The sequence below is a fragment of the Hypanus sabinus genome, chromosome 25 (genome assembly GCF_030144855.1).
Source record: "Hypanus sabinus isolate sHypSab1 chromosome 25, sHypSab1.hap1, whole genome shotgun sequence".
NCBI lineage: Eukaryota > Metazoa > Chordata > Chondrichthyes > Myliobatiformes > Dasyatidae > Hypanus > Hypanus sabinus.
Genome location: NC_082730.1, coordinates 34690566 through 34703758, shown reverse-complemented (window position 1 = coordinate 34703758; position 13193 = coordinate 34690566). Strand labels below are relative to the sequence as shown.

Below are 13193 nucleotides of genomic sequence, written 5' to 3'. Positions count from 1 at the left end.
TTGTTCTAATGGTTGTAGCTATTCCTTGTCATGCAAATGCTGATCAGATGAATGCTTTTTTTAAAAAAGAAAGTGGATTGTTTTCCTTGGCTATGATTAACCGGATTCAAAATTGCAGGGAACAGCTTTGTATAGTCTTTACTTTGTAAACGACTAAAGCTAAAAAGTCCCAGGTAATTGCCTTTTAAATTACTATTATTTGTTTAATATGTGCATTTGTTGTTTGTTAATACTTTGATACAACAATTAATATTATAATATCACCACTTTTGTAATAGGTTATAATCAGCATCCAAATAATGTCAGCAGCAGAACTGCATTTCAGATGAATGAACTAAGCAATTCCCATATTAAATATTGACAGGTTCAAAATATTAATGTATTTAATATTTAATGTATTTTCGCATGGCAAACAATTTGTTTGATCCAGCTTGTTAGACGCAGGTTTGGTTATATTAAAGCTTCACTATGTTGGAAATAGAAACAAAAATCAAGCACTTTCCTTCTGAATAAATGTAATTGTAACCATTAAAAGTATCTCAAAGAGTGTAATAAGTCATTTCCTTTGCACGTCAGTTGAAATCCTTAGATGACGAAAAGTCTTAAAGAGCTTTACCAGGTTTTGTCAAACTACTGTATCTTCTTAAATCGTACTTAAATCATCAATGCCACTAAATCTTTTTTGCCCTTGCCCCCAATCCTTGACACTACTTAAAAAGGCTATAAAGTGTTGAATTAATGCAAGGACCTGAGAGTGCTGCTTTTCTTGCCAACTTTCACAGTAGTTAGGGATAATTTACACTTGTGCTGCTAGTATTTTTCATTTAAGATGAATGGTACGGAAGGAGAAAATTTTTACATCCCATTATCTAACAAGACTGGGGTAGTTCGTAGTCCTTATGAATACCCTCAGTATTATCTGGCTGAACCCTGGAAATTCTCCATCATTGCTGCCTACATGTTTTTACTGATAGGCATCGGACTACCAATAAATGGTTTGACGCTGGTGGTCACTTTCAAACACAAGAAATTAAGGCATCCCCTTAATTATATTTTAGTGAACCTTTCGGTGGCCAATTTGTTCATGGTTCTCGTTGGGTTTATTGTGACTTTTTACACAGCCATACATGGTTACTTTGTCATGGGACCCTCTGGCTGTGCAGTAGAAGGCTTCTTTGCAACTCTTGGTGGTGAGTACACTGAAACTGTGTCCTGAATTGGAATGAATTATATTGTGAATATTAAATATAAAATATATAGTCAAGAACAAATTGAACTCTAATTTCTAATTGTTGCTTTTTGCAAATTGTGGAAGCTTTCTGGTACCATGCTTTATAAAATTAATGACATACTGATAAAGGAATTAACTTGATAATCTGTTCAAAAGTCTCTTCCTTCCCATTTTCTCTTATTCATTTTATTGCACTTTCTTTCTTCAGGCCAAGTCGCCCTTTGGTCCTTGGTAGTTTTGGCTATAGAACGGTACATAGTGGTGTGCAAACCTATGGGGAATTTCAGGTTTGGAAATAACCATGCTCTGATAGGGATTGTAATCACTTGGATCCTGGGTCTAGCTGCTGCTGGTCCTCCTCTGGTTGGTTGGTCCAGGTAAGCAAAGTATTAAATCTATGAAACTATTGTTACAATTTCACAGCATTTACGGGGATAAGACATGGAGATCCCTTTGTCCCGTACTCAAACTCTGTCTCAGCATACATTGATGTTGCTTCAGAGAAATATGCTTGCTTGGCACTGCTTGTCGAAATCTGGTCAGTTATTGTGGATGAAAGAGCATTATCTTGTTCAAGACAGAGTTGAGTATACTTTGTAAACTCATCTGAGAAATGCATTCATAGGGAAGTCATAGTCAAGAAATGTTACCTAATTCTTTGAGAGAGCCTCTACCTGCTTCATTAAAGGTTAAAGATGTGAATTCAGAGTGGCCACCATCAGTGTAAAACCATTAGAAAATTTAAATGGTTGAGCCCTGGTGCAACACACACTTAAAATGTACGTTAAATTAAGGGATTATATACAAATGGGCCAGATTTTCCTAGTATTATGTTAATGAACCTATTTGTAATCACCATGAAAGATGTTCTTTGCTTTATTCATACACAAGTTGAGAATGTGGACACCAGAGCCACCATTAAATTTTCATCCCTAAGTGCTCTTGGGAAAATGAATAATTTAAACCTCTATGCCTTTGAGACTTGAGAGCTCCTGAAGTACTGTTTAGTTAAGGAGTTCAAGGACTTTGACACACTGATGGAGTTATATGCTGTAAGTTTAATTGTTGATCGTGTATGACTTGGAGAAGAACTTAAGAGGTGATAGGGGTATCAGTGTTATGGTTATGCGGCACTCTGTCAAAGATGTCTTGGAAATTGTTGCAATGTAAATAAAGATGAAAGATTAGTCATTTGTACACCGAAACATAGAAACATATAGTGAAGTATTTCACTTGTGTCGATGACTTCCACAGTCCAAGGATGTCCAGGGGGCAGCCCACAAGTTTCACCATGCTTTTGGCACCAACATAAAATGCCTATAACTAACTAACCCTAACCCGTACGGCTTTGGAATGTGGGGGAAAAAATCAGAGCAACTGGATAAACCCATGTGGCAGGAAACTCATTATACATAGCAATAGCAATACTGGAGATGGAGGAAATGATTACACAAGTGACAGTGTGCCTATCAAACTGACTATTTCACTCTGAATACTATTGAACTTCTTGAGTGTCACTGAGCTTGAAATTTCCTGGTGCGTAGACAGAGTTCTTACTTAACCCTAAAGTTCACCTTATAAATAGTGAAAGAAAGCTTTGGTGTGGCAAGAGGTGAGACATTTGACACAAATATTCAGCCCCTGAGATGTCCTCTCACAGCATCCGTGTTTATGTGTTATGTTTACCTAATAGTGGCAACAACAATATAGATATTGGAAAGTCCTGGAGATCTTTCTTGGCTAGAAAATACGGAAGATCATCCACTGGCTCATGGTGTGGAAAGGTGACAGCTTGGCAAGGTCGGACACTGTCATGCACCAGCATTCTGACCCATACAAGAGGGTGGACAAAACACAGCTCCAGTGCAGCTTCACCTTGGTGTGAACGCTGTGCTTGGTTGATTCCCATATGTTGCTCATTGATCTGAGGACGTTTCTAGCTTTCTTGAGTCTGCACTGGATGTCGCTTTTGGTCCCACCATCCTGTCCAACGATACTGCCCAGGTAGGTGAATCTGCCGCTGCTGGGTAAGTCGACACCATATGCCTTGGCTGGTGGAGGACACCCTACACTGAAGGTCATGGTCTCAGTCTTTCTCTGGCTGACTCTGAGTCCAACCTGTTCACCAAAAGTACACAGGCATTGAGGTTTCTTTTCCATGTGCTGTTGTGTATGTGAGAGTAATGCGAGGTCATCTGTAAAGTCAAGATCTTCTAAAGTAGAGAATAGTGTCCACCTAATGCCTTTCTGCTTATTTTTCATTGTTTGCCGCATAACCAAGCCAACTGTGAGGTTAAACAATATTGTCAACATCACACAGGCTTGTCTGACTCCTGTCTTGACTTCAAAGCTCAAATTGCAATCCCCAACTGTGCAAGTGAGATTAATATAAGAAGTCTGGAAAAGTTGGACAATTTTGGAAGGGATCCTGTATGATCTACGTACAGTTTTCTCTGCACTGTGTGCTCAGCTCTACGATGTTATGCATTGTGAAGATCTGTTCAGCACAGCCTCTGTCTGCCTGAAGCTAGCTTGCTCCTTCCTCAAGCACACATCAACAGCATCTGTCATCGGTTGGGCAATGACTGGTGAGAATCTTTCTGGGCACTGACAAAAGGGTGATGCCACACCAGTTGTTGCAATCACTTCGCTCTCCTTTCTTCAGGATCCTAACAATAACTCCCTTTCCATTCCTTGGGTACTTGTCCCCCTTCCCAGATTATGGTAAACAATGGTTGTAAGATGGCTGTTGCAACTTTTGGTACAGCTTTGAAGAGCTTAGTGTTCAAATTGTCACATCCTGGCTATTCTTTATTGATTTAATTGCAGCGACAATCTCTTCTTTCTTGGGTGGATTTGTGTTGGTGTAATGACTTTAGATTACTGGTCCTAATGAAACTCAAAAACAAGCATCAGTATAGGCATGTGCACAGACAGGACAGCAATTTCAGACAAGGGAGAAATGCACCATTAAATGCAAATATTCAAATAATCCTATCCCCTTCACCACTAGCCTTGTGAAAATAACCTCTTTCACTGAAGTACTGTATAGTGAATGGTATGAGGTTGTTCTATTCTTTGGGTAGATTTGAATTAACTTTGCTTTAGAAATTTAAGTCTGACTAAGTATCCTTTGAATGTGGTTTTTTTTTTAGCTTTCAGAATCTGGACCTCAGTGACTTATTGCCATGCATAATTGTCCTTGAGATTGTTGAAAATTGTAATTGTTGAAATACAGCTGAAATGGTTGGGTCTAGCACGTATGAACACTTGCAGTGAGACTTGGGGTTTGGAATTATTAACATCCAACCACAAGCATTTTGTGCAACTTTCCTCCTAATGGACGTTGGCTTCAGTTTCGCCAAGAATATTTAGAGACCAAATACTTCCTTCATATCAAGGGCATTTCCTCTTGATTCATTGTAGAATTCAGCTTTTTGCTCCAGGCCTGAACCAGCACCGTGATGCTCAGTGTTCCTAGCCAAACCTAAACTAGACACCCACGAGTAGATGACTCTTGATAGCCCCATTGACAGTACCTTTTGTCACCTTACTGATGACTAAGTGTAGACAAAGTACTAATTATTCTTAAATAACTGCTCTGGTATGGTCAATTACAAATATGGACTCTCATTCCCTCTGATCTTAGTTGCTGCTGGAGAGTTTTATTTATTTTATCTTATCATTCCTTCTGTTATTTTTGTTCCTCAAATTCTAATCTTTATTTCTCACTGAATCTGAGTTGAATTCATATATGTAGGCTTATATGTGGATAAAAGGGGCGTGGGCATCAAACAACTACCATAAAAACTGAAGATTTGAGCTATCATATTTACACATTCATCAACAAATACTTAAAGTATTATATTCTGCATATTAATTTCCAATTTTTAATAAATGTATGGATTTGAATGCAATGTTAAAGTGGATGCAGTGGCTGTCATTGCAACTCCTTGTTCCATTTGGTACGAAAAATGGATTGTAATTCAAAATTGGATTTGTTTCCAAATTGGTATGGGCCACAAGGCATATTAACAGTTCTCAAAAGAAAATATTATTGGAGACATGTTGTAATTTAAGACAGACTGAAAGCATTTTCTTCTCTCAGAACTTTGTAAATCCTTGGAAAACTTTCTCAAAAGGATGGCAGAAACAAGTAACCGAACATTTTTAAGGCAGAAAGGGAGTGAAAGGTTTCAATGGGTAGCTGAGAATGTTCCAAGTCCAAAGCTGAAAGTAAATTTATTATCAAAGTATATAAATCTCACTATTCACAACCCTGAGATTCATTTTATTGCAGGCATACTCAGTAAATCAAAGTGGAGTTAATTTACAGTCAAATCAGCTGTAGTTTAATAAAAGGGGGCACAAAGGGGCTGTGTTATTACTTCTGCTCATCTTTTAAAAAATTCTGAGATGCCTTCTTTTGGCTCATTATAGGAAACCTAATGCCTCTATATGTTATCATTTTGATGGATTGTGCTCCTACTGATCTTGACCGAGTATTTCATATTTTATTCAAATCTTTCTTCATTTTCATTGGGTGGGATTTCCAGCTGTTCTGATTATCTACCTTGGCAGTGGAGAACTTTGGAGGATTGGATAATTTAAATAATGCTGATAGGTCTCCAACATAATTATCTTTCTCATCAAGAAATGAGGAACAATTCTAGCATGAATTGCTTCAACATGTACTGACTCCAGGAGCAACTAAATATCGTTGTAGATTGAATTGAATGTTTATAGAGTAGTGGAGCTTGAGGAAATGACCAGAAAATTATTCATCTCATTTGTCATTGCCAAATGGAAGCCATATGGACTCTTTCATTTACAACAGATTTAGCTGGGAGTTGACATTTTAAGGAAGGAGTTCTATGAAAGAAGCTACAGAAGCTTGTATATCTAGTCAGCTCCATCTTGGGTACTAGCCTACAAAGTACCCAGGACATCTTTAGGGAGTGGAGTCTCTGAAAGGCAGCGTCCATTATTAAGAACCTCCGGCACCAAGGCCATGTCCTTTTCTCACTGTTACCATCAGGTAGGAAGTACAGAAGATTGAAGGCTCACACTGAATGATTCAGGAACAGCTTCTTCCCCTCTACCATCCGATTCCTAAACGGACATTGAATCTTTGGACACTACCTCACTTTTTTTAATATACAGTATTTCTGTTTTTGCACATTTTTTAATCTGTTCAATATATGTAATTGATTTGTTTATTTATTATTTTTAAACATTTTATTTATTATATTTTTTCTCTGCTAGATTATGTATTGCATTGAACTGCTGCTGCTAAGTTAACAAATTTCACATCACATGCCGTTGATTCTGATTCTGATACTTTTTCAAAAAGACATAGTATAATTGCACTTTTTGAACATTGTTTGTTATCGTTTCTCTTTCAGGTACATTCCAGAAGGATATCAATGCTCATGCGGTCCAGATTACTACACCAGGAATCCACATTACAACAATGAATCTTATGTAATATATCTGTTTGTCCTTTATTTTATGGTTCCCATTACCCTCATATTCTTTTCTTACGGAAATTTGATATGTAAAGTAAAGGAGGTAAGCATCACATGTCTACATGCAATTATGTATTCAGTCTACATTTACAAAATAATCAAGTTTCAATTTAAATAACCAGAGTAATTCAAAAATATGAAACATTGCTTTGTTTAGGCTGCAGCACAGCAACAGGAATCTGCCACTACACAGAAAGCTGAGAAGGAAGTCACCCGCATGGTGATCTTAATGGTCGTTGGTTTTCTTACTGCCTGGTTACCATATGCCTCAGTAGCAGCCTGGATCTTCATGAATCAGGGAGCAGAGTTTTCTGCTGGATTTATGACTGTTCCTGCATTCTTCTCCAAAAGTTCAGTAGTTTATAATCCAGTCATCTACGTGTTAATGAACAAGCAGGTATAATCTTTCATCTGTTTGAGTGTGAAAGTGAAGTGCCAAAATTGCTTACTGGAAATATAAAATACACTTGCAAGTCCAATATCTTCATTCATGGCTTAGTATTATTTTACTTTTAGATTAATCTAGAATGACAGTTTTCTACAACAATATGACTAGAGAATACAAGGTGCAGGTTAGATATAGATTTGACCCAGGTCTATTGATGCACAATGATAAATTGGAAATCAACCATAATATGGTAAATTTAATGCAAGATAAAGAAGAAAATTGAAGCAACTGCTAAGATTCTAGAATTAGGTAGCCGTCACACAATGTAGGAGGAAGAGCTCAGCATGGTAGGGGACTATTGTGGCAAATGAGACATAATTAACTTTGATCTAAATAGGATAGATAAAATAGAGCAGAGTTTTCTTAAAATAATGAATAATAATTGGGAAGAATGGTGATCCATCCAAAAATAAAGATCATTACATTCAGACAAGCACCAAGACCTTGCTTGACTTGTGGTGCGAAGAGCTCAGTTGGAACCTCATTACTACTGTGTTGAGAACAAGAACTTATATGTAAGCATCAAGTACCTAGATGTGTCTACCAAGATCTTTAAGGAGGTGTGATGACCAGACAGCTGTGTAATGGAGAGTTCAATTTTTTTTTGCTGTATATGAAGAAAACACACTGAAACCAACACCTGCAGCTGCTGAGAGCTTACCTATTGGACGAAAATGTTTGGTCTGCCAAAGATCAGTTGTAAATGATGAAATAGAACAAACTGATAGATCTCCTGGTCCAAGATTATGTGTTCAAGGATGCACTTAAGCTTAGTAGGGATTAAAGGGGGAAAGACTTGTACTGGCAATGCCAACACTTTAATTTTTTTGTTATTTATTAGCACATACAATAGATTTTAATTTTTAAGATTAAAAAATCATTATAATATCATGGAAAATGAATGTCATATAATGGATAACTATTCTTTATTATTGTAAAATTGGAAAACATAAGGCCTGAAGTCAGACTGGGACAAGGACTTATTATATCACTCAAAAGCCTTTTCTTACAAAAGGGGGCAGTAGAAGTATGGAAAACTTATTCAATTGACATTTTTCATTACATCAAATGTAATTGAAAATCAAAGCTGAATTTATAAGACTAAAGACTTGAAGTGATGTGGAAAATCTTGGGAATGTGGCATTGGATCATATATCAGCTGTGATATCATTAACAGTTGGAACAGACATGGGGGGTGGAAGGGGAGTTCAGTTCCTGGTCTTAAGTAGAAGTAAGACATAAAAAAGTGGCTTTTAACATATACTAACTGAACTTAAAGAGGAATTTTTATTAAAAAACTGTAGATAGTAAAACTGAAATTTTTCTCCAGGTGCATGTGCCGGCATGTTTGGAATTTATGTGCAAAAATTGTGGCATTTATTTAAACACACTTTAGGTGGACTCTGTGGAAAATCTAAGAACAAATACCATAGCTTTTTTTATTTTTATAGTTTAAATTATTATTAATGTTTTATTTGTTTTAGAATATCTTTGCTTGTGTTTATAATAATATTAATTAAGGATGTGAATAATCATCGTAAGGAGTGGTGTTGAATATTTCACAAATTCTTTTGTTTTATTTTGATTAATAGCTCAAATTTATTTTTTAATAATCTAAATAATTTAAAATATTTCTAAACTGTTTCTAGTTCCGGAGTTGTATGATCACCACCCTATGCTGTGGAAAAAATCCATTGGGAGATGATGAGTCTACAGTGTCATCTCAAAGCAAGACAGAGGTTTCTTCGGTGTCATCAAATCAGGTTACCCCAGCATAAAGACAAAATTTATCATGTTAATTTTCAAACAACTGTTGGTACATTTATTCAAAAACAATTTGGCATCTTCCTTTGTTTTCCTTTAACTTTTCGAACAAACTGAAGCAGTGAGTGAATTTTATTAATTCACAATATTTCAATCAGAATCATAAAGAACAACGTTCCCTCTTTTTTTAAACAGCTGCACAGGCCAACCTTTGCTCTGAGCAGGAAATGTTCCCATGGGCTGAAAACTACATGGCTCTTTATATTAACATTATACAAAAGAAAGTTCCAGCAGCACGGCAACAAAGGCTATGTGCACAGGAGCATTTCGGTTACTGCGCGGCTGCAGGGAACGGTAATCACTCGTGATTATGGGCATGGCAGCATAGTATTTCTATAATTGGCATAGTAATTCAACAGTCAGTTAGATCTAACATTAGCAAGATGTGAAAGTACATTAAATAAAACTGGCTATTAGCAAACTGACCTAGAAAGCTAATCGATTGTCAGTTAAAACACATCTGGCTCCCTAACATTTTCTAAGAAGTCAGACTTGCCATTTCTACACAATCTTGTTTACCGGCATCCAGTTCTATGCAATGTGATTGATTATTAATGCCCCCTGATGCCATTTAAAACAAAATCTATCAATAACTTCAGACTTTATAGTAATAACTAGTCTGGAGAATAACTACAAACAAAAATTACCTTGGGTCAATCTTATCCCTTAATTTCACATTTTATGTAGAAGTTTTATGATTAATGATGAAATTAATTAATTTTGATCAATAATGATGAAATTCTCATAAGACAATGGCTCCCAGGTTTAGTACCATAGCCCATTTAATATATATGAAATTCAGTTGAAAGCGCTTGATTTTTCTCTTAATATTTTTATAATGAAAGAGAACAATATTCCAGTTTCCACTATCAACAGGAACATAATGTATGTTAGAACACAGATGTACAATGTACATAAAATATATTGTTGGAAAAGAACATGTAACAATAGAACAAGCTTTCTAGTTAGGTAAGTGTCCATAATGTGGATTTTCATTGTACATAGCACTTATAATTAACAGTCAGTGATAGACTATTTCTAATTTACTGGAAGAATTGATTTCTGTTTGCATTTTTAATCATCTATGCAGAAAATGATTAAAACATGGCACCATCACTGTATATTTTTATATATAAAACAGCATATATATTGTGAAAAATGTTTGTAAAGTCAACTTGTTTTAGAAATAAATACAAGCATCACAGGTTATGGTGTTGTTTCATCATTTCTGTAAATTTGAAACTCATCAGTTTCAGTTATCAAAGAATATGTTGCGCTTCCAAAGCTGTATCTATGAATGAGACCCTTGTAACCTGAGTGTTATATTTTGAAGATCATATTTGTGCATGGGAGATGATGTATTATGCATGGAGATCAACTCCCACCAATATGACTAATTTTTTGAAGTAGTTACTGAGAAGGTTGATGAGGGCAGGATGGTAGATATGGCCAATATGGACTTCACTAAGGTCGCTGGTAAGTTCTGCTATGAAATGTTAGATTGCAGTGGGACCTGGGAAGATAGCAAACTGATACAGAACTAATTTGATAGTAGGAAGTGTCAGGTAATGGTGGAAGGTTCACAAACAGGAGAAAATATGCAGATGCTGGAAATCCAAAGCAACACACACAAAATGCTGGAGGAACTTGGCAGGATAAGCAGTATGATGGAAAGTTGTGTTTCAGGCCGGAGGCCCAAGACTAGTGGTGTTCTCTAGGGCTTGGTGCTGACCCGTTGATATTTGTCATCTGCTTTAATGATTTGGATGAGAATCATTATAAGGTATGGCTAGTATGTTTGCAGATAACACCAAAATAGCTGGTGTCAGTGGGATGGTTATCAGAAGGATCTTGATCAGCTGGGTAAGTGGGCCAGAATATGACAAATGGAATTTAATTTTTATAAAAGCATTTTGAGAATACAAATGTGGGTAGGACTTTCACAATGAACCATAGGAGTGCTGTCGAACAGAGAGACCTGGGTGTACAAATACATAGTTCCTTGAAAGAGCATCACAGTGTGGTGAAAACAGTTTTTGGCTTGCTGGCCTTCTTCAGTCAGGATATTGAGAAGGGAAGTTGGGAAGTCACATTGCAGTTGTACATGACGTTACAGTGGCCACATTTGAAATATTCATCCTCCTGTATGTATATTGCCATTAAGCAGGATAGAGTACAGAGATTTACAAGGATGTTGCTGAGACCCAAAGGACTGAGTAATGGAGAGAGGTTCAGAGGGTTGGGCAATTTTTTACTATTTCTTAGAAGAATATTGCATTACTATTGCATATAGAAATATATAAAATTATAAAGGAGAATAAATAGGGTAAACGTGCAGTCATTTTTCCTAGGGTGGGAGAATCAAGAACTAACTGGCGTAGGTTTGAGGTGAGTGGGGTATATTTACTAGGAAACTGAGAAGCAACTTTTTGCACCTAGAGAATTGTCACTATAATGGACAGAATTGCTAATGGAAGTGGTTGAGTAAAGTACATAAACAACTTTAAAAGGATACTGACAGGTATATGAACAAAAAAGGTTTAGAGAAATATGCCCCAAACACAGGCAAATGGGACTGGCTCAGATGCAAATCTCCTTCAGCAATGGCCAGTTGGATCAAAGGATCTGTTTCTCTGCTATATGACTCTGGCTCTATAAGATATGTGCTCAAGAGTCTGATAAAAAGCCATCTTTCAGTCTTGTGCTACATGCTCTCAAGCTTTTTTTAAAAATTTGCTGTCCAACAGAAGAAGGGAGAAGAATGAAGGACCTGGGTGAAAGAGTCCATGATTACGTTAGCTATTTTTCCAAGGCAGTGGGACATGTAGACAGAGTCAATGGAGGGAGATTGGTTTGCATGTTAGACTGGGCTGCTTTATAACTCTTTGCAATTACTTCTGGTCTTGGGCAGAGCAGTTGCGACATCAAGCTGTGATACATTCAAATCAATAATTAGGCATCAATAAAATTTGGTAAGAGTCAAAGTTCAAAGTAAATTTTATTATCAGAATACATATAGGTCACCATATACAAACCTGAGATTCAGATTTCTGTGGGCATACTCAGCAAACCTATAGAATAGTAACAATAACAGGATCAGTGAAAGATAAATGAGAAGACAACAAGCTGTGCAAATGCAAATATAAACAAATAGCAATAAATAACAAGGACATGAAATAACAAGATAAAGAGTCCTTAAAGTGACATCATTGATTGTGAGAACATCTCAATGGATGGGCAAGTGAGTGTTGTTGTCCCCTTTTGTTCAAGAGCTCGATGGTTGAGGGGCAGTAACTGTTCTTGAACCTGGTGGTGTGAGTCCTGAGTCTCCTGCACCTTATACCTGATAGCAGCAGCGAGAAAAGAGCTTGGTGTGGGTGGTGAGGATCTCTGATGATGGATGCTGCTTTCCTACAACATCCTTTCATGGAAGGGCTTTACCTTTGATGTACTAGGCTGAATTCACTACTTTTCTAGGATTTTACATTCAAAGCATTGGCATTTTCATACCAGGCAGGGCTGCAGCCAGTTAATACACTCTCCGCTACACATCCATAGAAGTTTTTGATGACATGCCAAATCTCTGCAGACTCCTAAGGAAGTAGAGGTGCAGCCGTCCTTTCTTCGCAATTACATTTACATGCTGGGTCCAGGACAGGTCCTCTGAAATAGTAACGGCAAGGAATTGTCAAATTCACTTCAGCCAAATTTTCAATCTCCCTCCTGAATGCTGATTTATCACCACCTTTGATATGGCCCACACCAGTGGTGTCATCAGCAAACTTGTATTTGGTTTTGGAGCTGTGTTTAGCACACAGTCATAGGAGGAAAGCAAGTAGAGCAGGGGGCTGTGCTGATGAATATCATGGAGGAGATGTTTTTGCCAATCTGAACTAACTGGGGTCTGCAAGAGGAAACCCAGAATCCAAATGCACAAGAAGGGACTGAGGCCAAGGTCTTGGAGCTTATTGATTAGTTTTGAGGGGACAATGATATTAAATGATGAGCTGTAATCAATAAAACATGTCCTGATGTGATATTCCAGGGTTGAGTGAAGAGACAGTGAGATGGGCTGCTGTGGGCTTGTTGCTCAGGTAGGCAAATTGGAGTGGAACCAAATCACCTGTCATGCTGGAGCTAAAATGCTTTATCACCAGCCTCT

The 13193-nt window shown here is 37.1% G+C and overlaps 1 protein-coding gene across 1 annotated transcript; it reads left to right on the top strand.

The window, feature by feature from the left end:
• Positions 1-829: 829 nt before the first annotated feature.
• Positions 830-9663, top strand: LOC132381163 (green-sensitive opsin-like). The gene is made up of 5 exons (XM_059950448.1): positions 830-1190; positions 1440-1608; positions 6637-6802; positions 6917-7156; positions 8857-9663. Exons 1-5 carry the CDS (start codon positions 830-832, stop codon positions 8983-8985), a joined length of 1065 nt encoding a protein of 354 aa, XP_059806431.1. The 3' UTR covers positions 8986-9663.
• The last annotated feature ends 3530 nt before the right edge of the window (positions 9664-13193 follow it).

Excerpts from the sequence above, each read along its gene's own strand:
- LOC132381163 (XM_059950448.1), top strand. The coding sequence starts at position 830 with ATGAATGGTACGGAAGGAGAAAATTTTTACATCCCATTATCTAACAAG. Across the intron at positions 1,609-6,636 it reads CCTCTGGTTGGTTGGTCCAG|GTACATTCCAGAAGGATATC; the intron begins GTAAGCAAAGTA and ends TTTCTCTTTCAG. Across the intron at positions 7,157-8,856 it reads ACGTGTTAATGAACAAGCAG|TTCCGGAGTTGTATGATCAC; the intron begins GTATAATCTTTC and ends AACTGTTTCTAG.